This window comes from Podarcis tiliguerta, assembly GCF_965153285.1.
Source record: "Podarcis tiliguerta genome assembly, chromosome: 1".
NCBI lineage: Eukaryota > Metazoa > Chordata > Lepidosauria > Squamata > Lacertidae > Podarcis > Podarcis tiliguerta.
Window position 1 is genome coordinate 21,395,442 of NC_139534.1, and position 27,361 is coordinate 21,422,802.

At 41.8% G+C, this 27,361-nt stretch overlaps 1 protein-coding gene across 4 annotated transcripts in view; it reads left to right on the forward strand.

Moving 5' to 3' along the window:
- The window catches only part of MAP3K20 (mitogen-activated protein kinase kinase kinase 20), a 78,259-nt gene extending 56,674 nt beyond the window's left edge, over positions 1-21,585 (forward strand). For 2 of the 4 annotated variants that reach the window (XM_083411320.1, XM_083411319.1), the window contains exons 11-13: positions 8,489-8,624; positions 10,173-10,214; positions 17,641-21,585. In XM_083411320.1, coding sequence (XP_083267446.1) covers positions 8,489-8,624; positions 10,173-10,214; positions 17,641-18,015 — 553 coding nt within the window. In that variant the 3' untranslated portion in view covers positions 18,016-21,585. The remainder of the gene's footprint in view (positions 1-8,488; positions 8,625-10,172; positions 10,215-17,640) is intronic. The other 2 variants (XM_083411322.1, XM_083411321.1) reach the window with 1 other exon arrangement.
- The last annotated feature ends 5,776 nt before the right edge of the window (positions 21,586-27,361 follow it).

Here is a 27,361-nt window from a genome sequence, read left to right on the forward strand (position 1 = left end):
TGGACGTGGCCTTGGCGCATCCAATACAAAACACTCAACAAGACCAACTACAACTAAGGACGCGTCTCCACTTCTGCTCGTCCCATGCCATAAAAGCTGGGGTTTGAGCTGTTTTGTGTTTGTTCCACCGCTTGCTCACAGAGAGCCCGCTCTTTAGTGCTAAATTGAAACAAACGGCACTCCGTAGAAAACCCAATTGTTGTTTCTTCCGATCGAGGAAAGTGGGGCGGCCTAACAGAGGTTTGTGATGCCAGCACACCATCACAAATGCAATGCAGTTCAACAGTATGGCAGTCACTCTTGCTGGCAACATAAATGTTTAGAATGCGGAAGTCAGTAGACCTACATTCTACCACTAAACTGTTTCATTGTTGATATTAGATTTGGTCTTGCTCTTGTCTTTATTGTCGTGATACTACTTGGTCTGCCCCCCAAAAAAGTGTTTTTGACATTCTAAGGTCCTTACCCTTAAACACAACTTATTTAAATTTATTATTTTATTTATTTAAACAATTTATATAGCGCTTAACTTCAGTCATCTCTAAGCAGTGTACAAGACTTAAGTGATCCCTGTTCTTTTCTGCGCAATACAGATTGTGACATCACCACCTAATAATTACAAAATAATCAGGGTTGGAGGATGGGCTGATTATATTCAGAAGAGTAAGCAACGTGTTAATGTGCATCAGGTTCACAGTTCAGCACTTTTTAAGGTCCATTGTACTTATTAATGAGGGCTGTACTTTTTTGGGTGGGGCAGGAGATGGTGTGTAAAATTAAACACTAAACATTAAAATTTATGGCCATATGAGAAAGGCCTCCGTCTCCATAAAGAGGGCTAGGAATAGCAAACGGCAGAGTTCTAAACTTCTGATGCCGTGGAATTGAAACTAAATTCTAAAGTTCAGAAGCAGAATTTTATTGCAACATTTTTTTATCTCGGATTTGGACATTTTTCATGCAGTCTCTTCCAGCACTCTTTCATTTTTCCCTGTTCTTCTTGAAAGGTCACCACTGAGAATAAGCAGACGAATTTGTTGGTTTATCAAGCACTTGATGGGCTATAATGTTTGACTTGAGTTGACTCTCAGTAAACCCAGCATACTTCTTGTTTCTGCCGTGGTTCCATGGATCCCGGTGCAAGTGACGGCTGAGCTCAAACTCATTGGCACTTTCCACTTTGGGTCCAGCATTAACGGCATTCATAGGTGCTAAAAGTCTCCCTCACTGCATGGTTCTCAGCATGTTTTCTCAGAAGTCCTGCTGTGCTCGGTGGTATTTTTATGGGAGTCAGTGTGCACAAGGCAGCCTCTGTGTACCTTTTGAAAACGTCGTTATATCCGTCTTACAGATAAAACATTAAAGCAGGTCTGCTTAGTGTGCTTTGAAGGCCTTTTGAACGGAGAGCTGTGCAAGCAGAAGGATTGTAACCCAGGGATCTTTGCAGGAGTCTAAATTAAGAACCTTTGGCCGTTCTCCAGATTAATGCGGAGTACAATTTAATAACGTACTAAATTGTTATGGGCCCGCCTCTCTTTAAAAGAGAGAGAGCGAGCAGAGAAAAATACACAGGAAGAGTATAGAGTGGTTTAAAGATGTAAAGGGTTTTTTTTAAAAAATAAAAGATTTATAGAAACAGGGTGTCTCAAAACAAAACATCCTAAACTCAAGAGAACTTTAGAAGTGGACTGATAACAAGAGAATTTTATTGCATGGGTGGAAAAAGTGAGCACAAGATCGGAAGTTTGAGCCAAGTCACATGGTCAGAATATAAATAGCCTCTTTCAGAACAGACATTATTCTCCCACTGAATCAGCAGAGCACGGCACTAACCAGCATTTGGGGAGAGTTAGAATGCTTTGCGCCATCTTCTGTTGAAAAACGGAAACTGCATCACAGAACTTTGGATCACACTCAAAGCTTCCTATGAAACATACTTTTCAGCCTAATCCCAAACATGCTCACTTGGAAGTACCAATTCCCGCCGATTTCAGTGGCACATACTACTTAAGAAATGCACTTTTTGCATTTGCAGCCTTTTGAGTTCCATTCATATTTAGCTTTTCAAGATGAAGCAATGCATCCTGCGCTCCTCTTCCCTGTTGCATAAACAGGGAAATATTTGCAAGTAGCCAGAAGTGCATTATCAGCACACATCTGAATGCAAAAGCATGCAAATAGCACGTGTAGGTTTCAAAAACTTAGCAAACGCTGTTAAAGCAGCAGAACTGATTTGAAGCATTGGAAAATGTTGACAGTACGTAGTTCTCACTGCATGCCAGACTTCTCGAATATGCAGAAATGACTAGTTGAGATGAAAAAAATAAAATAAAAAAACTGCATCGTAGTTTTTGGTAGGTGAGGCAAGCTAGTCTCGTTTTGCTACACGTAATTACTGTTTTTCTGCTGTCAGATGTGCAGGATCAAGCCAATGTACCAGGTTCCATAGTTGTCCTTATGATGTATCTGATGTATAAGTGTCCTTATGATGTATCTGAATTGCTTGTAGATGCTGCTGCTCTGCTTAGGCCCAGCTCACATGTAATACTAAACCCAAACTAGCTTGGCGACAGCAAGCAGGCTGCTTCATTTCCTCCCTTGATTCTGCCGCTGTTTCACTATGGTTTGGCATAATATAAGGTAAAAAGGTAAAGGACATCTGGACGATTAAGTCCAGTCAAAGGCAACCATGGGGTTGTGGCGCTCATCTCGCTTTCAGGCCGTGGAAGCCTGTGTTTGTCCACAGACAGCTTTCCGGGTCATGTGGCCAGCAGGACTAATCTGCTTCTGGCTCAACAGAACATCGTGATGGAAACCAGAGCGCACGGAAACGCCGTTTACCTTACCACTGCAGCGGTACCGATTTATCTACTTGCACTGGCGTGCTTTCGAACTGGTAGGTTGGCAGGAGCTGGGACAGAGCAACGGGAGCTCACCCCGTCATGGGGATTCGAATCACAACCTTCCAGTCGGCAAGCCCAAGAGGCTCATTGGTTTAGACGACAGCGCCACCTGCATCCTTTACCTTTACCTTCAATCATATACTCATGGTGGTTTACAAAAAGAATAAAACAATTAATAAAACAAACTAATTCATTTGCCATTTTACAACAACAACAACCATGGTTGTTTAGACCACAGCAACACCTTTACTTTTACCTTTGGCATAGTGATACATGCCAAACCATAGCGCAGCAAACCTCTTGTGGCTTGTTTGTCAGAGACAAACCTTGTGCCTGGGTTTGCACATAGCCAAGCCATGCCTTCACTTGCTATAAGTGTAGCGGCAGGAAGACTGGAAGGCAAGTGAAGCAGTCGTGCGTTGTTTTTTTCTGTGGGTTCCCATGTTCTTGTTTCTTCTACCTAAGACATGGTTTCACTTAATGTCCCATGCAAACAAGGCTCAAGTCTTCTATGACAATTAATGCTGTCACAGAGACAGCCGCTTATGCCACAGTGACAACACAATATTCTAGATATGTAAAAAAGGAGCTGTTCTTATGAAATGGAAGTTTGTGGTTTCTAACCATTGGGTCTCAGGCATATTGAAAGGCAAGATGATCTTTATAAGCATACTGTATAAATGTCAGGAATCAGAACCAACTTGCAAAGTTTCCCCCTTGTTATTGTTGATGGGGGGGGGAGCAAATGCTATCAAAATGGCATTGTGTAAAAGAATATTCTTGTGGTTTTTCACTTTTATTTCAATTTTTATCCAAATTCTCACTAAGAAATGTGGGGCAGCTTCCAGATACATGGACATATTTAATATTTATAAGTTTGCTTTGAGCCATTTTTTAAATAAATAAAGCAAAATAATAATAATAATAATAATAATAATAATAATATGCAAAAGGTTAATAGCAACAAAAACAGTTCATGGATTTTAAAAATATACAAAAGCACAGTTCCCAATTATAAGTATATAAAAGCACAGTGTCCCTGGTTATCAGTTGCCTGTTAAAGTAGAAAGAAAGCTCATAATATTTTTAAGGATTTTTGCTTTTATTTGAGATATTGCTGATACGTTTGCCAGAGCACAATATAAAAGTACAGTATCAAGTAAACAGATTTCCACCTTTAGCCTACATAAAAATGCAATAGTGGGGTGATCTGAGTTGTGGAGAAACAAGCCACATTAATCTGCAAGAACCACTGCAATAAACAGAATACACATTCTCAGTAATGTTAGATGCAGATCGCTAAGCTTGTGGAGTAACAGACTCATTAACTGGGCAATGTACAGGAGCCTTCCATTTAATTACACTGTTCTATTATTATGCTTTTTCTTTCTTTTTTAGAATGCAGCTGTTTTCCCCCTGAGTCTGACCTTTTATTATACAGAAGTTTTTGCCTAATGAAGAGAGATAATTATAGTACATACACAGTATGATTTTGACATATGGAAAGCGGTTGTTTCCAAGACTTTCCTAGGGCAGTGATTTACTTAAAACTGGATAGCATCTTCATTAAGTTTTAAAATGGATAGATGCATGCATTTAAGCGATACAAATAAAGATAACTTGCGTTTTTATTTTGTACTCTCCAACTGATAATGGGGTTTATATTGTTTATTTTACAGGGTTGTTGTTGTTATTGTTGTTGTTGTAAAATGGCAAAGGAATTAGTTTGTTTTATTAATTGTTTTATTCTTTTTGTAAACCACCATGAGTATATGACTGAAGGTAAAGGTAAAGGACGCAGGTGGCACTGTGGTCCAAACCAATGAGCCTCTTGGGCTTGCCAATCGGAAGGTCGGCACTTCGAATCCCTGCGACAGGGTGAGCTCCCGTTGCTCTGTCCCAGCTCCTGCCAACCTAGCAGTTCGAAAGCACGCCAGTTCAAGTAGATAAATCAGTACCACTGTGGTGGGAAGGTAAACGGCGTTTCCATGTGCTCTGGTTTCCGTCACAGTGTTCTGTTGTGCCTGAAGCGGTTTAGTCCTGCTGGCCACATGACCCAGAAAGCTGACTGTGGACAAACGCCGACTCCCTCAGATGAGCGCCGCAATCCCATAGTCCCATTTGACTGGACTTAACCATCCAGGGGTCCTTTACCTTTTACCTTTACCTATATGATTGAGTGCTAATGTGTGTGTACATGTATATAAATATATACTGCACAGTATATTCCTGAAGAGAATGAAGTGTCTTCATTAATTCAAGATGTATTTACACTTCTTCAGGTTATATTCTGGTCCACAATGACCTGCCCCAAGTTTCCATCAAGTTTGACCCTTCCATCTATATTCTGTTGCCTTGCAGTGCAGCACCTGCCAATTTAGGACTTAATTAGGTGTTGTGCTTCTTGGCCTCCTCTTCTGCATAATGTCTTGCACCGATTAAGACGTGCAGGATGACATCATTACGCTACCTATCGCCCCATCTCAACCTTATGGCGTAGGCTGCATGGATGGGGAGCGTGTACGGTGTCAACAACACGTCACACCTCTGTTTCCCAGATGATACTACAAAGATGGGACAAAGAAATGCAGAGGGACAGCAGTCCTGTGTCTCTCACAATGCCACGTTAAGTTCTTAGAATTACATTTGGATCAGGGACGTATAACAGATTACTAAATGGATTGATGTATTTTACTTGGCGACACTGGGGTTGCATGTCATGCTCTTTTGCCTTTTCTTGCCAAGGCTATTCCTGTTGACAGTTATGGGTCGTTTCGGTGCCGGGCTTATAATTCAGGCACAACACGAGCTTGGCAGTGAATGGGCAACATGGCTGGTTAGGAAAGATATCTGAAAAACAAGTAGGGGAAGGCGCAGGGGAAAATGATGCTAGCATGGCCATCTGAAGAGACAAGGATCTCCAGAGTTTCAAAAACTCATGAGTGGAGTTTCTCAAAGTTATTTAACAGGGGGGGAAACCACGAATAGCCTTAGTTGTACATGACAGGTATACTAAAGAGTGAAAATGAGGATTAGATATAATGAATCTGGAGGCTTACGTTTTCTTTTCTTTTTGAAGGCGTTATGTGAAGCTGCTTAACAAACAAAAACTCTCTTTCAAGAAAGTTAAAGTTTCTTTTTGAGCTATTTGATCCCCCCCCCCATAAAATTATTTTGCAGCACAATTTTATGCATGTTTACTTGCAAGTAAGTACAGCAGGACTTATTCTTATGTCAATATGCATAGAAACTCAGCCACAAAGTCCCTTCGCCTAGTCATCCTTAAGCTGCCATTCCTTTTGATTCCTATACCTTCGTTTTCGGTCTCAACACCTGATTAACAATTAATCATTGGTTTTTATTTTTCATTTATTTCAAATGTATACTCTGCCATTTGGGGCTGACTATGGCTGTCGAAGCAGCTCACCATGTGTGCTTTAAATAGATGGCACCACATGGAACTTTCCATATCAGTTCAGTTTAAATAGGGAAAGTGTTTGGCTCCAGATACCTGCAGCACCCTGGCTCAGCGAGGGTGATGTCATCCGTTGGAACAGCCTTCTGTGCCCAGATCCCTTTACAGATTAGATCCCTATGTGCAAAAAGGGCACAGGGCAGGTTGTTGCCCTTGGTGCAGTGGGATTGTGGAGAAAGTGCCAGGCATACAAATTAGTACAGTATTGTCACCTTCACCTGTTTGGTGTAATGGGAGACCTTCTTTCATGTGAAGAGGTAGGGAGATCACTGCATGAAAGATACCTGGATTGTGGCTACAGCACACAGCACACCAGCGTGTTTATGTTCAGTAAACACTGATATGGGCTTAAATATTGAATATTCAGTGTCCCCAATCCATCCGAAATCTGTACGGGTTTTGTCCAACTACCATAGTTTCAGCAGGACTTTACCCCAGCACATGGACCCAGAAGTGAGCGTCACTTCGTTAATTAAATATTGAATATTCAGTGTCCCCCAATCCATCTGAAATCTGTACGGGTTTTGTCCAACTACCATAGTTTCAGCAGGACTTTACCCCAGCACATGGACCCAGACGTGAGCGTCACTTCGTTAATTAAATATTGAATATTCAGTGTCCCCCAATCCATCTGAAATCTGTACGGGTTTTGTCCAACTACCATAGTTTCAGCAGGACTTTACCCCAGCACATGGACCCAGAAGTGAGCGTCACTTCGTTAATTAAATATTGAATATTCAGTGTCCCCCAATCCATCTGAAATCTGTACGGGTTTTGTCCAACTACCATAGTTTCAGCAGGACTTTACCCTAGCACATGGACCCAGACGTGAGCGTCACTTCGATAATAATAATAATAATAATAATAATAATAATAGCAACAACAACAACAATTTTATTATTTATACCCCGCCCATCTGGCTAGGTTTCCCCAGCCACTCTGGGCGGCTTCCAACAAAATATTAAAATACAGTAGTCCATCAAACATTAAAAGCTTCCCTAAACAGGGCTGCCTTCAGAGGTCTTCTAAAAGTCAGGTAGTTGTTTATTTCCTTGACATCTGGTGGGAGGGCGTTCCACAGGACAGGTGCTACTACCGAGAAGGCCCTTTGCCTGGTTCCCTGTAACTTGGCTTCTCGCAGCAAGGGAACCGCCAGAAGGCCCTCGGCGCTGGACCTCAGTGTCCGGGTAGGACGATGGGGGTGGAGACGCTCCTTCAGGTATACCGGACCGAGGCTGTTTAGGGCTTTAAAGGTCAGCACCAACACTTTGAATTGTGCTCAGAAACGTACTAGGAGCCAATGTAGGTCTTTCAAGATAGGGTCTCAGCCTGCATACCACATGGAAAAACTCAAAATATAAAACTGGAAAAAAACAGGGACGCAACCAAGCCTATCTATGATGTGATATTATTTTACTTGGAAATGTGTGGGGTTTTTTTTTTAAGCTCTTTTCCTTTTAAAGTGGAGAAGTGTTTGCAATGTAGGTATTTGCAATGGGGTGGAGGGAAACGGCTGGGGGCCAGGAAATTTAAACAGTATGAAGTGGTAAAGTGGACCTCAGCACTGCATACTGTACGCAGATGTGTGTGTGTATGTGGAATCACGTTTCTGAGTGCTCCCCTGTGTTAAAAGCTCATCGCAAGTAGAAAACCACCACATAGCATGCAAATCTTTCTCCTTGATATGCTAGCTTTCTGTTTGCATATCGTTTTCCCCAACATGAAACTACTCGTCCACAGTCTGAAATGGTGCATCTCAAATCCAAGGAGTTCTGTTGCATTTGAAGGCACAACTTTATTTCATTCAGCTGAAGTAAAATGTAGTTTACAAACAACATCATCAAAACCCAGGGTTTTTAAACACCTTTCCTTTTTTTTATTTAAAAAAAAAAAGCCTGATACCTTCTGGGCTTTATTGTCTAGTGCGGACGTTTTCTGTTGTGTTTATGGTTCAGAAAGCTCTCTCTTGGTGGTAATTAAATGTCCTGCTTGAGTTAGTACTGCACTTTTCACCCTTCCACGTTTAATTAATATTCACGTGGAAAACTTTTCATGAACAATTTGTACTTGTCAGGAGAAAGACGCGACCTAACAAATTGTCTCCTTGCAGATGTGAAATAGAGGCAACGTTAGAGAGGCTAAAGAAACTGGAACGTGACCTGAGCTTTAAGGAGCAGGAGTTAAAAGAACGGGAGAGGCGGCTGAAGATGTGGGAGCAAAAACTAACCGAACAGTCCAACACACCTGTGAGTACTTATAAGGCTTTGAATCTTTTATCGTACATCACAGTAGAATTTGGATACTCCCAACAAAAGCTGGACCCAAAGACCGCAACGGCCTGCGCTCACCAAAGTGGGATTGTGGGGTCTCCTCCTTCTCCCGCCCTCCACTTTGAACAGCAGCAGGGGGGACCGGCAGGTGGGTTGGGTGCTGCACACCTGGCTTTCCGACCGCTGCACTGCTGTGTTTATCAGGATGGAAAGATGGCAGGAAGCTTGGTGCAGCAGCTGAGTTGGACCTGCCCCTGCCCCTGCCCCTGAGCACCAGACTGCCATGTGCTGTTGCCTTTTGAAACCTCCCTTGCTTTCAAATGTGGTTTGTCCTACAGCAAGGGTTGTTGCCGTTTGAGAATCAAAGCTCCCTTGGAACCAGCTCTAGTTGTAGTTCTTTGAACTCCAGCAAAAGTGTGTCTTAACTTTCTGCTGAAGGGTGGGGCATCAGATATTTTAAACAAGTGTGGCTATAGCCCATTGCCTCTAATAATAATAATAATAATAATAATAATAATAATAATAATAAATAATTTTATTTATACCCCATCCTTCCTGGCCAGAGCCGGGCTCCGGGCGGCTAACACCAGTAAAATTACAATAAAAACATAATTGGGGGGAACCAATTTAAAATACAGGTTAGAATGCAATTTAAAATGCACCCTCATTTTAAAAGTTGCCCATAGATCAAAACTGTAATGGGAAGGAAAACAGACTGAGTCCAAACCAAAGGCCAGGCGGAACAGCTCTGTCTTGCAGGCCCTATGGAAAGATGCCAAGTCCCACAGGACCCTAGTCTCTTGCGACAGAGTGTTCCACCAAGTCGGGGCCAGTACTGAAAAGGCCCTGGCCCTAGTTGAGACCAATCTAACCACCTTACGACCTCCAAAGTGTTGTCATTTGTGCACCTTAAGGTCCTCTGTGGGGCATACCAGGAGAGGCGGTCCCATAGGTACGTGGGTCCTAGACCGCATAGTTAAGTTCATCCTGAAACATTCCATCTAGTTCGTTATAAAAATGAAGCCAGTAATTGCGGTTGTTCTAGCTAACTCTTGGCTAATAATGGAGGGGGGAGGAACCCACACCTGCATGTAGATCATGCTACCGGTGTGTGGGAAGCCCTGGTACAGGGGGCCCTTAAACAGCGTTCAGTTTCAGGCCACTATTGCTATTTTTGTTTCAATTTGCACTGCCACCGATATATATGCTTACGAATTCCAAAGTAAGGTTCCAAGTCCCTGCGTGTGCTTTAATATGCACATGGAGCTCTTGCACAGATATTCTGCTCCCAGTGGGAGGAAGGAGAATACCCATGCATGCAACGAAACACATGGTCAGATCAACTTTCCTCCATTGAAGTGAATGCTGATGCCGCTCCAGAAACTGTAGCCCTGTGTGGGCATCAGGGCTCATACACCTGCTAGTGAAATTTTGGAATAATTGCAATTTTAAATGGGCAACCATAGCAATATTTAGGATTCCCAATACGCTCTATTATACTTACGTTCCACTTTTCCTCCCAAGAGGCGCAGAGCATCTGACTGGGAGTCTTTCTGGGATGTCCACGTAAGACAGTGACCAGGCTGCGATCTGCTTGGCTTTAGTAGTGTGCTAGCATAACTGCCTTCAGACTGTTTTTTATGGGTCACATATTCTTAGAATGGGACGCGGGTGGCGCTGTGGGTTAAAGCCTCAGTGCCTAGGGCTTGCCGATCGAAAGGTCGGCGGTTTGAATCCCCGCGGCGGGGTGCGCTCCCGCTGTTCAGTCCCAGCGCCTGCCAACCTAGCAGTTCGAAAGCACTCCCGGGTGCAAGTAGATAAATAGGGACCGCTTACTAGCGGGAAGGTAAACGGCGTTTCCGTGTGCGGCTCTGGCTCGCCAGATGCAGCTTGTCACGCTGGCCACGTGACCCGGAGGTGTCTCCAGACAGCGCTGGCCCTTGGCCTCTTTGAGTGAGATGGGCGCACAACCCTAGAGTCTGTCAAGACTGGCCCGTACGGGCAGGGGTACCTTTACCTTTATTCTTAGAATAAATGAATAATGAACAGCCTGCAAAAAAAAATTTGTTTTAAAAAAGTGATTGGATTCCGTTTGCAAAATCAGCAATTACGTTACTATAAGATTTGCTGCATATAGTAGAGCCGGGCCCTAAAAACAGTCTGGTGCAGGAAGGAGGTCGAGGAATCTCTATGCCAGTGGTGGAAGAACAGTCCAAATCAAGGCTTGCATATGGTCAGTGGATCTTTGCTGCTGGACATATTAGACATTCCATAAAAGTCGATATATAAATAAAGTGCAAAACACAAGTAACATTTCCGCGTCATCTTGATTAGGGAGTGAAATCATACGCCCAAGGAAAGAGTGCAAGACTGACAACTGACCACAGAAATGTATATATATATACTGTATACGATTGAACAGTATTACCGTAGCATTTTCCGGCATTTGTAAATAAGCCGCAGGCCTTCCTATTTGCATTATTCCATTGTGTACTCCCCCCCCCCAAAGAAAACCCCAGTGGGCGCTAATTGACTTTCTTCCCCCACCACCAAAGGGGGGAAAAGCCCACCCAACATCCATTTGATCCAACGTTGATAGATTCTGCATCTTTAGCCATGTGTTGCCCTTCTACGATTGCCTGTAGCTCACAGGTTGTAATCACTCTTTAATTTTGGTACCTATTTTGGCCTGTTCACTGTTTTTGCACCTTCTTCCTGAGGCACAGCTTAATGACATCTATATGAATCACGCTGCATGTGTATTCCAGCTGTGAACATGTAGTAGCATATAATGATGAAGCAGAGATTTTTCCCCAGAAGCAAGGTTCTCTGTGTTCTCAGTAGGCAGCCGGTAGGCTCCCTTTAATGTCTGCGAAGATCCAGTAGCTAAGATATGGGCCATCACCTACATGGTGCACAGCATGAAACATAGCCGTAATGAGCCAGTCTTCCCGCAAGCAAGGCTAGCAAGGATTTTTATGCTGCACTTGCTTATCGCTTCTACTGTTCACCGGCTGGCTTTGCTGAGCGAAGGTGTTGTGGCGAGGCCCCATTGTGCTTAGCATAAACCTCCTTTTTGTAGGACATTAATACAACTCTCCTTTTTTTACAAGTAGGGACAATTCTGTCGGCAGAGAAGACTTAAGATAATGCAGAAAGTAGAGTGCCATTCAAACTTCTTAAATGGATTGTCACGCAGCTGAAAGAGCATCTGTCAGATTTTTTGAATAATGAAAACTCTTGCTGTTTCCTTGACTTGCCTCCATCTCCACCCCCCATTTTGCTTTATTTCTTAAGAATTTTAACTTCAGAACTCTTCTATACACAAAAACAAATCCTAGATACGTTGACATTAGAAAGGACGCAAATGTCCTCTGCTGTCCTGTGAAAATGGCTGCCGTTGTTGACAAGAGGTCTATATTCTTTCTTCATGACAGTAGAACACGCATAGGCAAACTCGGGCCCTCCAGATTTTTAGGGACTACAACTCCCATCATCCCTAGCTAACAGGACCAGTGGTCAGGGGTGATGGGAGTTGTAGTCACAAAACATCTGGAGGGCCGAGTTTGCCTATGCCTGCAGTAGAAGTATTAGGATAGTAAAACTGCAATGAGGGAGAAATAAACCTATGAAGTGATTTGCAGGGTGTTTTCTTTTCTTCATTTACTGAAAGTCCTTTCCTGGCACCTCTATATGGATAAAGGGCTAGGCCATTGTCTGAAGTAAAGAGTGACTGGAAGTGAGGACCATAGAGGACCAAAAGACTCTATGGGAATCTTTGAAAAGGAAGATGTCCAGTCCTACAAATGGCTCACAGGAAACCCATTGCCTTAGGGAGGCTTGGAGAGGCAAGGAAATTAGATTCTCTAATTTCTAACACAGTGACTCCGTTCTCACATCACCATGAAGCACATGGTTTGCCTTGAACACACAAATGGATCTGACTTCGCTCCTCCCCTTAGTGTGAGCAGGAACAACAAACCACTATGTGAAACCAGGCTGTGAGACTCTCTCTTTCTGGTGGCCCCAACAAAGCATAATCCACTCTACAATTCATGGAAAGCTTCCTTCACCATATGAGGAGGCTTCACCTGAAATGCAAATAGCAGGTTCTTTGGGGCAGTTTTTGTTGGTACCATGGCAGGGAGACAAATAGTTAAACTTCTCTTTCCCACCTCCCAGCCTCAAGGGTGTGCAGCTTGATTGCATTCACACAATTAATGTCACATCTAATTTGGCCCCAAAACACAGGCTTTAATTGGGAATCTGTAGGATAGAACCTAATTTTGAAAACTGGCATCAGCCATGGAAGGAATGACGAAGGTGTGCCTTTATCTCACCACAAGAGTAACCACAACTACTGGTGTGAATGCTTCTTAAGTGTTTGAGACATGGGCTGCCAGGGCAAAGGGAGTGGCATTGGATATATTGTCCAGGGTGCTGAACAATTAGAATTTAACAGAGCGCAATAAAACTCAAAAGTGCTAGGATTGCGAAGGGTGACCCATAGCATTACAATTTGGGTACTGTGTTACTCACTTCTTGATTACTGTAATACAGGGGGCTGCTTCGGAAGGCTGTTCATAAACTACAGTTGGTTCAGGCTCCTGAAGCTAGGCTTCTTGTGGTGTGCGATGTGGGGATTCATGGTACTCCCCTTTTGTAACACCTGCACTGGCTTCCAGATGTTTCTCATTTTGTCCCATAAAGCCCTAAAAACAGCTTGAGATCAGGTTATCTGAAGGACCGCCTTCTTCCATATAGTCCCGACTGAGGACTAATGCCTTCCAGAGGCCCTTTTCACTTTCCCTTTAGGAATTCCTACCGTGACACCACATAAAAAGGCCTTTTGTGTAGTGGCCCCTCCATCTCCAGAGATCTCTATGATTCCTTTACCGTATGCATTTCAGGGAGCAGTTGAACCTTTCTCCTCAAACATTTTAGCTCTTCAACCTAATTTGGGTGCTGTGAATTTGCTCATATCTTATTGTTTTTTTAGGGTTCCCCATTCTGATCTCCTTGGGAAAGAGCAGGATTTAAGCTTATCCAGTGCTGTTTTTCTAGAAAAAGAGGTGCCAGAACTCGCCATGAACACCTCCCTCGTTCTCTTAGAATGGCAACGGCACCCACCTGAGGGGTGCTGGAACTGAGCTCTGGCTGAAAACTCCCTGAGCTTTTCTTAAAGAAAGAAATGCTTGGCTTTTCATTGCAGAAGCAAGGACAACCCTATGTGGGAAAAGACTGAAGTCAAATAAGTAGATTTGCTTCAACAGGAACATGCTTTGTTTCAAATGTAGTTCAGCAGTTTTAGCTCCGGAACTCAGTTCTGTGTCAGTTTGGGCAAGAAACTATCTGAAGAGGGTGGGGGTGGGGGAGTGGGGGGGGAAAAGGATACTTAATTAATATGCAAGAATTAGTGCATAGAACTTATGTCAGGAATTGGAAGCAGATGGAGACACATGCTAAGCAGAGACTTGTCAAGTTTAAGGGGGCTAAGCTGCAGCTGCACAGCACCTGCTGTATCATTGTCAAGCATTGTGGCAACATCGACATGGAATTGAAAGGAGGACAAATTGAACAGTTTTATGGTTATATTATGGAAACTCTTCCCTCTTAGGCCTGATTCACACATGCAAATAGTGGCTGCTTATAATGCAACTGCAGAATGCTCAGTGCACCAAGTCATTCATGTAAAGCATTGTGTGTGTGTGTGTGTGTGTGTGTGTGTGTGTGTATAGCTACTCCCCGCCCCCCAAGCCACTGGAAATACACACACTTCCTTTTACTTTCCATTTTGCAATGACAAATTGATTGTCGCATGGAGCAGACTGTGCTTGGTTGCATTGTATACCAAATCCAAGATGCTGTTTGTAAGCATTGTAATAATAATAATAATAATAATAATAATAATAATAATAATAATACCCCACCCATTCAACTGGGTTTCCCTAGCCACTCTGGGTGACTCACAACAGAATATTAAAAACATGATAAAATATCAAACATTAAAAACTTCCCTAAACAGGGTTGCCTGTAGATGTCTTCTAAAAGTCAGACAGTTGTTTATTTCCTTGACATCTGACGGGAGGGTGTTCTACCGAGAAGGCCCTCTGCCTGGTTCCCTGTGATCCGAAAACCTCTTATTCAAGAACATTTGCAGTGAAGTTGTCAGGACTAATCTAAAATCAATGTACGAGAAACATATTCTCTGTTCCTCCCCTTGCTATGCTTCCTTTCAGCATTGTAAGTCTAGGTAAAGAACCACGGTTCCAACAACTGCATGAGCAAAGTTCAAATTCCGGTCTGTTTCAGATCCCAGCCTTAACCATTCTGAGACATGGGACCAGCTTGGCATTTACTCTTTGAGAAAGCACAGTGATGCCTAGCCCTGATAGGAGAATAGGAATGTGACCAGCTGACCAGCCCGTGTTAGTTCCTTGCTCCTAAATTCTGAAACATTTCAAGCCTCACAGCGAACCAAAGGAGTTGATCAAGGGCATTGGTATGGGGGGGGGGGAGCATTGTAAAATAAATACAAACATTTCAAGGCTAGTAACTGCTAGAAGTACAGGGTGAATATCTGGCCTATTAAGACTTCAGATTAAAGACCAAGGAGTTGTTCCCAGACTTCTGGACATTAGATATGCACATCTAATGTCATTCCTCGTCCCCATTTAGGGAATTTCGTTAGAATCTCTTAGTTTGCTCAACACAAAAGTCAAGGTAAAAAAAAGAAGCTTAAATTTAAAAATCTACTGGAAAATACAGTAGATTCTTTATTTAACTTTTTGACTTTGGTGTTGTTTTTTTCTGGTGTACAGTCAATTATATTTACCCTTCATCTATCGCCCCCCCCCCCCTACTCTCCAGGTAATATCCAGAGTTTACCTCAATTCCCCCTTTGCTTATTTATTATATTTTTATCCCATCCCTCCCAAGTTGTCCAGAGTGGTGTGTGTTGTTTCTTCTGCCAGTTTAGATCCACAAGATTGTGAGATCAGTTAGATTGAGAGTTGGTGATTGACTCAAGGCCATTGTGGCTGAGTGAAGATTTGAATTCAGGGCTCTCTGGTCCTATTCCTGACACCACCATATCACACTGGCCCTCAGAACCACAACATATTTTTTTTAGCACTTGTCAGAATGAAACCGGATAGAGTGGTACCTTGGTTTAAGAACAGCTTAGTTTGTGAACATCTTGGATTAACATCTTGGATTAAGAACGCTGCAAACCCGGAAGTAGATGTTTTGGTTTGTGAACTTTGCCTTGGAATAAGAACATGTTCTGCTTCCTGTTGAGTGTATTCCATTTGTAAATTGAGTTCCCGGCTGCTATGGGAAAGCACGCCTTAAGAACGCTTTGGTTTAAGAACAGACTTCGGGAATGGATTAAGTTCGTAAACCAAGGTACCACTGTACTAGGTAGCATGCCCTCTGAAAATGCATTGCTTGCATTGTCAGGCTGAGACATAGGAGGCCGGCTGGCTGTATTAAGAAGCAGGTCAGCCCATTTACTGGGAATTAGTTACATTCTTGTCAGCTATGGTTTTTGGGATGTCAGTTACATTGTGGGGAACCTAACACATCCACGGAATGTGACTTGAGAATGTCCATGTTACCTAAAACCTGCATTATGTCAGAGTTTCTTTCTTTCATCCAAAGATCTCTTGCCAAGTGTATTTTTATACGCACACATACACACACACAAAAGAAAGGTTAAAATAAATTCTGGTGGAGTGGAAGTAATGAAATCTTACATAGTTTAGTGTGAAACTCGAGATTTGTGTTGGCTTGAGCACAGCATGCAAACATCCTTTTATGTTTAGTGCAGCTATAGTGAGCGCATGCAGCAACTGCATATTTTTCCTCTGCACATATGATAACATGCTCGCAAGCTACCAGGAAGCTAGGATTTATTGATGTCTTCCTGCCACATGTCCATGTGAATTCAGCCCTTTGTCTCCAGGACAAATTTCTTGTGAGCTTTTCCCAATCGCTTCCCAATGTGAGATCTTGTCTGGCCTTGTGGAGGCCACTTCAAATAGCTCACTCTGATGAGTGGTCCATGCTTCAGACAGATGTAACATACAGAGTTGTTAGCCATGTGTATTGCTCCCATTGTGTAGAAACAGTCTGCAAGCCACTTTCAGGTATTCCTAGCGGCAGCTGATAGGGACATGGAAACTGTCAGTTCAAACCATGTTATAGCCACGTGGCATGGACCACTTACCATGCAGAGGCTGTTTGCCCTGGCCACCAGAGGGCCATTGTAAAGTGTAGCAGAGTCATAACTATGGCACAGGGGGAAACTGGGAAATGTGCACTCTCAGGAACTCTTTGTGTACATTGCAGGCTCCACCATAGCAAGGCTCGAATGTACATTTATTGATTTCCATTTTCCAACAAAAACCAAACCATTACAGAAGCAGTTTGTTAGCAGTGAAGGGTAAGAGTATTTTGATAGCGGTACCTTTTTTTTATTCTAGCGTGAATATAGACACAAAAGGAACTGTAATCTACAGGCACCTTTACTTTGGGAAGTTCAGGAATATTTATTCCAGCATCAGCCTTTGGAATAGTAAACAAACATTTTAAATCAATTAGCTATTTGTTTTTCAAAAACGGAACAAAAATTGTGGTTTGTTTGGGTTTTTCCTTTGGCTTTGATAAAACTGTTTTCAGGATAGACACTTCAACAAAATATTTTACCTCATGCCATGCAAAGTTTTAATTTTCAGCGTGAAAGCTCAATCTGCCTATGGTGCCTTGCATACTTATTGGTGGTGGTTATGCTATCTTCATGGTCTAAAAATAAATAGCCAAGTATTTTCAGGAAAAAATTCTTAATTGGCTGTTTATATTTAGACTCACTAATAATTTTACTTTCTGTTTATTGCTCACTAATCTGGTGGTGTCTTTTGCCTGGTTTTTAAATTGGTCCTAACTTTCCTTTTTTTCTCCTCTATCCTTCCTTTCCTTTTTCCCCCACTAGTTTTGCTTCCCTTTTGCTGCAAGAATGTCTGAGGAGTCTTACTTTGAATCTAAAACAGAGGAATCAAACAGTGCAGAGATGTCATGTCAGATCACAGCAACAAGTAACGGGGAGGTAGCTGGTGTGAACCCAAGTCTGAAGGCCTTGATGATGAAGGGCTTTGGGGATATCTTCCCTATGAACGAAGCAGGACCCGTCCTGCATTCTGGGATGCAGATAAATATGCAAGCCAAAAAGAATTCCTCCAAAACCACCTCTATGAAAAAAGGGAAGAAAGTCAACATGTCACTGGGGTTCCATGAATTCGACTTATCTGACGATGACGATTCTGATGATATTGATTTTGATGATGGAAGTGATAGTAGCAGTGAATGAAAGAAATAAAAAACTGTAATGTGGCGTGTGAAACAAAGGGGGAGGGGAAATATATATTTTTTCCCTGAAAAAGAAGCTACAAGTGTGAATTAAAACAACTTTGAAACCCAGCACCACTCAGTTTCATAGGCCCATTTTATTTCTTGTATGTGAGAAGTTATGTTTATACCCATATTTGGCTTTAAAATTTGCTTTAAAACACCTTATGTGTGTTTTTTTTTAAATGGGGGGAAATATTCTATTATGCTACAATATTTGGTTCCGTGTTTACTTCTCGACACCATAAGGAAACTGCAGACTGCTAGGAGTGTTTTTAATTCACATAATTGTTGGTAAATCATGACTACATTGCTATTACTCTTGCCGGGTTTTTGAGCAAGTTAACATCTGGATTTTTCATGTAAATTTGACAACCTCCTTTAAATTACCTTGTGTACAGGCTTTGCACTAGGATCTGATCCTCTTTCCCTCCACTGAATATTATTGTTTCTGACAATGCTGATCATCTATTTGGAGTAGAAGCAGCACCAAGCTTTCTGGCTTCAGTGACCTCTCCTCACACAGGTTGTCAGTTCTAATACAGATCTCCCTTCCATTCAACTGACACCTGATACAGGTTTCCCCTCCTCTTTTTGCACAACGAAGGACCTAATCCAGAAGAGCTATGCACACGTGTTGGGTTGTCCTTACAGGATGTGCAATTTAACCTGCACTTAAGCTGCAATCCTGCAACCACATACTTGGGAGTAAGCCTCACTGAACATCAACGGAACTGAATTCTGCTTGTTGCCATTCCTGTATATTTTTTGGGCAAGTACCAATTCATAACTAGAAATGAGAAACCGAATACAGTCGTACCTTGGAAGTCGAACGGAATCTGTTCTGGAAGTCCGTTCGGCTTCCAAAATGTTCGGAAACCAAAGCGCAGCTTCTGATTGGCTGCAGGAAGCTCCTGCAGCCAATCAGAAGCCGCGGAAGCCCATGTTGGGCGTTCAGGTTCTAAAGAATGTTCGCAAACCAGAACACTCCCTTCCAGGTTTCGGGAGCCAAAACGGTCCAAGTACCAAGGTGTTTGGAATCTAATGTACGACTGAATAACATAATGCAATTTAAGCACAGCTTCTAGAAGAGAATGTGGACATGAGAATTCATTGAGGTATCCCTTTTCCTGCAATGTATTTACACCACATGCTCAACTGCATAGAAGTAACCAAAGACATAGCTGTGGACTTGTGGTTGTATCTAATATAGTGCTGAGTAAGAATCACATCCATTCAAGGTTTTACACTGGTAAACTTTTCCACCATGTCCTCAAACATGCTCTCTAAATCTGTTCTGGAGATAAGGGTGCCTGAGTAAATCTGGTATTAGAGTCTTGTAACCAAGACAGCGTACACACACACACACGTGTGTGTGTGTGTGTGTGTGTGTGTGAAGTAAGTAAGTAATGTGGGCCAGGCTGATATTTGCCAAATACAGACTATTTAAGAATCTGCAATTTTCACGCAGTCCAAACCTGTGTTCAGTGGGACTTAACTTCCAGGTATTACCTACATAGGATTGCAGCCTTGATTATAAAACCAAATATCTGTGATTCCTTCCCTCCAGTAATCTTTAAACACAGTGCTTTAGTATATTTGACTAATAGTTGGATCTGTGCTACAAACACACACAGACTTTGCACTGTAAAAAACCCCACTTCAGGTCTGTTTTGGAACTGAAATAGCTCTCAGCACACATTCACTACCTATTTATTTACTATTTGATTTTTTTTTAACTGAATATTTGAGTAAAATATTTATATACTACTAAAAGCACAATGTTGAGGGGGCTCACTTCAGATACTGCAATGCAATGTATAACTGCTACTACTGCATTCTGCAGTCAGGGAGCACCAAAGATTTCTTAGGCTTGGGTATACAGGCAATGGTTTTTGAAAGACTTTAGGTCAGTAGCCATCACTGTATGTAGGATTATTATTCTTTTTGTGTTTGTGCATTCCCTGTTGAAGTGGTTGAGCAGGATTGCAAAGTTCTGACGCACTACAAGAAACACGTTTGATGCCATAAAAATGTAGCAAGCAAAACAAAAATAATGAATATGTATTCTGCTGGGAACTATAGGCTTGTTCATAAATTTTGTTTGTTCATTCTCAACTTGGTATTAGACTTGGGTGTACAGTATAGGTATCTGCAGGTGAAGAGAATTCTCCCTGGCCACCAGATCAACTCCCCTCCCCCAAGAGAAAGTAAGGAATGTTTAAAATACCAAGAAAAGCCAGTTTGAGGTGTCCCATAGAAAATAATGAGTGAATAGACTCATTTTGAAATAAACTCTCCCCAAACCCTGCAGTTGTAGGGTTCACCCCCCCCAATAGCTTATAGTGATTCTATCTAATAAGCCATTCCCAAACCCATATGTGAGCAGAAATGTAGCTATCTTTTGAAATTTGCACTCCTCCGAAATACTAAAGTTCAAAAGTGGGTATATTAAGGAAAAGTACACACAGTGATGTGTATTAGTGAAAAGAATGCAAAAAAACATGCAATATAACTAGCAGAGCCATTGATATTAGGTGAAATTTCATACAAAATGTGTATAGCTGAATGGATATCTGTATAAAATTTTGTGCAGGTGTTTTTAGAACAACCCACGAGAGCAGAAATGGAGTTGGCTGAATTTAAGGTTGGAAAAATGAGATGCAGAGAAACAAACGGACAGATTAATCCAACCTTAAGTACAGCCTAATAGAACCTTTTGCTTGAAGGACACTTAGTACATCAAAGGACTAGATCAAGTACTGTACCCTCTTCCAACTTTTCCTTCAAGAAAACAGTTGAGTTGGATATGATACAAGTAGCTTCCAGGCCTTAAAACCTACTGTATTCCTGGAAATTGAAGAAACCACCTTCACTTTCTCTAAATTAGAAGACTCTAATTTAACACTTGCTAAGCCAGCTAGAGCTTTCTTGATGATAGGAATAATTTCAGCAACATCATGCAAGCAGTAAACATGTTATGGTGTCTATAAGAATCTGCAGTGCCTCTTTTTTGAAGTCTGATATAGCACACTATGTTTATATATATATTTGCTTTTGCACTGTTGAAATGTTTTATATTGACTAATAAGGAAATGATATCATTTGTAATCCAGGCACGTATGAAAATGTAAATGGAAAGTATTTTCAGTACTTAGGAAAGCTCAACCTTGGGTTTTTGTTTTTGTTTTGTTTTCTCCTAAAAACTGCTGTGCTGTGTGAACTCTGTGCCAAAAGTACTGCAGTGTGTAAACAGAATATCTAATTTTTATGGAATGTGAAATGTTACACTCTTGCATGGTGAGACCTTTAGTAATTAGTCTCTCCCACCCCCACAAGACACTACTATATGATGGCTTGCTCCAGTCACATAATGGATTTGCTTGTCTAGTTATTAACAGAACCTCTTGCAATGCATTTTGGGGGAAGGGGAAATTTGGTGTCAGAAATCTTATTTTGTTGTGAATTGTTTTCTTTTCCTTCTCTTTGTCTTCATTCTGACTTTGCAATAAACATTTTGACAGGAATAAAATCTGTGGTCCCGTATAAAAATATTAGGGGTTAGATGAGGGACATGATGTGCATATGCCAGCTACTGTATTTTTTGCTCTATAAGATGCACCAGACCACAAGTCTCACCTAGTTTTTGGAAGAGAAAAACAACAACAACAACAACAAAAATATTCTGAATCTCAGAAGCCAGAACAGCAAGAGGGATCTCTGCGCAGCGAAAGCAGCAATCCCTCTTGCTGTTCTGGCTTCTGGGATAGCTGTGCAATCTGAATTCGCTCCATAAGACACACACACATTTCCCCTTACTTTTTAGGAGGGAAAAAGTGAGTCTTATAGAGCAAAAAATACAGTACATCATTTTATTTGCATGGCACCTTTCTGTACTGCAAATGATGCTCAACGTGGAAAAAACGACCAAAGTAGTCATAAAGATAAATAAAACGTCAAAAAGTACACAACTAACTTGAACAATGTTCACATAAAGAAGATCTAAATAAATAAGATCTAAAATAAAGATACAAAAAAATTAATATCAGTAGCGGCAGCAACCTCCCCCCCCCCCCAACCCCCTTAAACAACACCCCAGACCAAGTCTGTTCAGCAGCCTTAGCTTTTGTAGCTGGAGTCAAGTTACAAGACCAAGTAGAAAAAGGCATGCAAGTCAGAGAACAGGTATTCCAGGACTCACAACCAAGATGGCCCATGTAATGTTGGTTCCACGCTTAGGAACTAAGTCCCAAGGAGAGTGTAAAACATAGAAGACTGGGATGCAGTGCGTTGATTGGTGGTGAATACAGGTCGAAGTAACTTTCTATGGGGTGAAAAAATTGTGGTTTTGCCCTTGGGTATGGCACCATTGGTCTACAATCTCACATCCAACAAGGTCTCTTTGGGATAGTGTTTGATTAGTTGCATTTCGATTATCGCTTGGACCAAATGAAACCACAACTAATAGAACATGGCAAGTAGGAGGTCCACAAACTGTTGCAACATATCCCCCTGTTCAGGATTTCAGGCATGTCCTCCTCCAATATAATATAAGCTGCTAGGAGCTCAAGCAGGTGATCCCGTTCGCCTCCTGTTTCTTTTTCTTCTTCTAGTGAAATTCAAGATTCCATAACTCGCTGGGCATAATTAGCGCCCAGTGAACTGGGTTGGGGGGGAAGGGGTTCCTCTCTATTTACAAACTTGTATACTTAGGCCTGTCTGGGAGTTCACCGATTATCTAGAAATAACTTCCTCCTTTTATCAATGGAGTTGTGCTTCGAAACTGATTTAATTTAATTTATTAAATTTTATTCCACCCTCCAACTGAGAATCGCAGGGCGGTTTACGATATGAAAACACAAAAATATACAACACAGTAACAAACGAAAGCAATACCCCCCCCCCCCAGTTTAAAGAACCATAAAGGTAAAGGGACCCCTGACCATTAGGTCCAGTTGTGACCGACTCTGGGGTTGCGGCGCTCATCTCACTTTATTGGCCGAGGGAGCTGGCGTACAGCTTCCGGGTCATGTGGCAGCATGACAAAGCCGCTTCTGGCAAACCAAAGCAGCGCACGGAAACGCCGTTTACCTTCCCGCCGGAGCGGTACCTATTTATCTACTTGCACTTTTAGGTGCTTTCGAACTGCTAGGTTGGCAGGCACAGGGACCGAGGAACGGGAGCTCACCCCGTTGCGGGGATTCGAACCGCTGACCTGATCGGCAAGTCCTAGGCTCTGTGGTTTAACCCACAGTGCCAGGCCAGATATTGTTATGAATATCTTCCTATGAAGCATATGATTTCATAATACAGTAAAGAGCATATATAAAGCAGATGCATATATAATGTCAATTAAAAACGAACGCAAATGTTTTTAAAACTCCAGTGCAGATACTGGTTGTGATAGAAGGTTGGTTGAAAAATGAACGGATAGGCACTCAGCCATTCAGCATTTGCTATTACAGGAGTCAGCAAACGTTTTCAGCAGGGGGCTGGCCCACTGTCCCTCAGACATTGCGGGGGGGCGGTCTATATTTTTTGGGGAAAATAATGAACAAATTCCTATGCCCCACAAATAACCCCGAGATGCATTTTAAATAAAAGGACACATTCTACTCATGTAAAAACACGCTGATTCCCGGACCATCCGTGGGCCGGATTTAGAAGGCGATTGGGCCAGATCCATCCCCCTGGCTTTAGTTTGCCTACCCATGACATATATAGAAGGTGGAACCTGCCACACAACCCTTTTCCTGTTCAGAGTTCCAGCTAACCATCCTTTGTGCTCCATTCCATTCTCCTCTGATTTTCAATTGTTTTTCCACACATACCCTACAACTGTCAACCAACCTTTTGTGTCTAGTGAGCATGCTCAGTGCTCTTTGACTATTCCAGATCCCTCCCCCAAGCATTTTCAGTACCTATTTAGTACCATTTTCCTCACTTGTGCAAAATTTCAGAGTTCCCCCAAGCCTGCTGTTTTTTGCATCTTATGGGGGGGCGATTTCATTGTGGCTGCAAAAGACTCCACCCTTGGACAACAAGTTCTGTGTTTGATATATAGGAGAAACAAACACTTGGATAATGGGTGGTGCTGTCAACTTTAGTTCGTTTAGCATGAGTTAGTTTATTGCCAGGGAACTTAAGAAGAAGTTCATATCAGATATCAGATAAAGAAGCCGTAACCTGCTGAGATCCAGTTAGATTTCCGAGCATCAAACTACACTAGGACATCCTGGTCTCATCCATTCAATTGCTAAAGTAGATACCGTACTTCCCCGTGTATAAGACAATGTTTTTTCTTCAAAAATCATGCTAAAAAGTGGGGGTCGTCTTATACATGGGTAGTGCATAGGGTGGACGTTTGATTGGTTGCTGCGACTGTCAGCGGCTATTGTGCATGCTATTGTGCTCGTTTAATCTCACTGCAAACAAGCGGTACAGTGACAATAAAATATTTCTATTTCTATTGGTTGCTGCGTTAATGGGTGGTGTTGATTGGCTGACGCTCCAGCAATTGGGCGGGCAATTGGCAGCTTCCGCCATTGAAGGGACAGACAGGAGGCGGATTTTGCGACGCATGTGGGTTAGCGATTTCCGACAATCCCCCCTAAAAAAGGTCAACAACTCTGTGCCATCTTCCCCCCATTTTCTTACATTTGAGTCCTCCCCCCAATAGGGGGCATCTTATACATGGGGCAGCCTTATAGACGGAAAAGTGCAGTAATGCTTTTCAAATCTGGGAATCAAATTTGGATGTTTGTTGATTTTGAAATGGTATTCTTCCATCACTGTGGTTTGTCTCAACTGGCAATCAATTGAACATTCGTTACAATTTTTTGCAACTCCCAAATATTGAAATATAAATCTCGAACAGCCTAAGCTTACAAACCTAAAAGCAAGTTCAAATTATAATTCGCCATTTAATTAATTCGAAGTTGGTTTAGCTCTAGTTTTATTTCCTCATGCACCGGGAGCAGCAAGGGCTGAAATTCTGACTTAAAATAAAATAAAACACTTCCCTGCTATCATAAACCAGCAGGAACGAGCAAAAACTGAGGTGAAATGGAAATGACTTGGCTGAATGGAGAATAGTTTAGCTTCAAATCAAAATGTATTTGTATCAGTCATATGCAAGTAAGGCAGACTGTCCGTATTAATTTTCTCCTTGGAGAAAAAAAAAAGGGGATCTGAATGCTAAATAAATAATCAACTTCTAAATGAAAATGGATGTCAAGAGTCACAAAAAAGAAAGAGTGCACCATTAAATTCATATTTCTTACGCAGTTGCTGCCTTCCTTTGATATCTCTGCGTGGACTGAAGAAGATGTGGTAAGCAGCCTTTTAGTAATTAAAACATCCTTTTTTTTTTTTTTTTTGTCTAAGAATTCTTACTTTAAGTAGACCACTCAGGGCTAAGCAATAAACCTGCAGCTGTGTGAAATAGCAACCAATGGCTGCTTCTCCCTTGTAGTTTAAGAGGAGAATACAGTGGTACCTTGGTTCTCAAACTTAATCCGTTCCGGAAGTCCGTTCCAAAATCAAAGCGTTCCAAAACCAAGGTGCCCTTTCCCATAGAAAGTAATGCAAAATAAATTAATCCGTTCCAGACTTTTATAAACAACCCCTAAAACAGCCATTTAACATGAATTTTACTATCTAATGAGACCATTGATCCATAAAATGAAAGCAATAATCAATGTACTGCACTATAAATTAAATAAGATAAATAAGACAGTATTGTAGATGACAAAAATTAAAGTTATTATTTTTTCTTACCTGCACTGATGATAGTCATTGTTTGGATGGGGGCTTTTATCCATTTCCGCAGTCACACAATCAGTCAATCAATCAATCAATCAATCAATCAATCAATCAGTACCTGAACTGGGTTCCACAGAGTCACAAAAACAGATTAACCGGAAAAACCTCAAAAACAAAAGCGCAAAATGAATAGCAAAGACAAAAGCGCCAAACCTAATCTGTTCTGGAAGTCCAGTTGACTTCCGAAATGTTCGAAAATCAAGGCGCAGCTTCTGTTTGGTGCAGGTGCCCCGGAAACAATAGCCGATAGCCGCATCGGACATTCGGCTTCCGAAAAATGTTCAAAAACTGGAACACTCAGTTCCGTGTTTTCGGCGTTTGAGAACCAAGGTACCACTGTATTGTGTGGAGAACCGACCAGGTAAAGTCAAGCTTAAGCTGGGCACTTTCCCCTGGAAATTCCCTCCCCATGCTCAAGTAAGGTGTGGTTCCAAGCTCATGTTCCTAGGTAAACACAGGTTCAATGGGGAGGAAGGGGGAGGAAGTCCCGTTGCGCAAATGGACCTCATTCCGGTTGTGCAACTAGGTCACTGACTACGGCTTAAAATAATAAATCTGTGTTATTTCTTCACAGTACTTTTGGATGCAGCAGCTTGTTACGAAAGGTAAGCCTCCTGTATTTGGTTGACTTTTTTTTTTGTCTCTATTGATCTGTTTTCTAAACAGTTTCCTCTTTTCTTAAGGTGACACTTCAGGTGAGATGAGTATTTATGCTACTTTATTTAAGGAGCATCACATCACCGGGAAACGACTGCTACTTCTGGATGAAGAGGACATGAAGGACATGGGGATTGTTTCTAAAGGCCACATGATTCATCTGAAGGTACTTTAAAAAAGCCTTGGATGAAAATGGGACTGTTGAGAAAGAGTCCATTCTTGTGTGGGGTGGTGGTGGAGATCTTGTTTAAAATCCTTTCGTGGGGATGAACCTGCATTTTACTGTGTTGTTTGAATGGATATTCTGTTACATATACTTTCTACATTTTATTATTTTGTAAAATTGCTTTGGGACTTTCTGGTTGTGGGAAATGATCAACATATTTGTTATGTACTGAAGTTCTCACCCTGGGCCAGCAGAGGGATACTGTAGATATTTCAGGTCCACATATGCAAATAAGGGATCAGAAGTGACGTTCAGTGATTTGATAGTTATAGAAAGTTGTTACAGTTACGTTGTACTGGAGCTCTATAGGCTGGCTGGACCCTTCAGTTCAGTTCTGTTCTGACCTGTGAATAAACAAGAGCTGTTTGGAGAATTGCTGTGTCGTCTGATATGTTCATCCACAACTTAACAATATTTAACAGACTCATTACCTATTTTATGTATTGAAACAATAAAGGCCCTACAATTCAGGGCGAAGGGAGCTCTGCCCCTAGAAACAAGAATGAAAGCAAACCAGAATAATTTTTCATGGAATGCTGCTCTATCTGGTTGAACGTCTCTTAATGAAAAAAACGAATCCATAGGTCTTTAAATTTTGCAG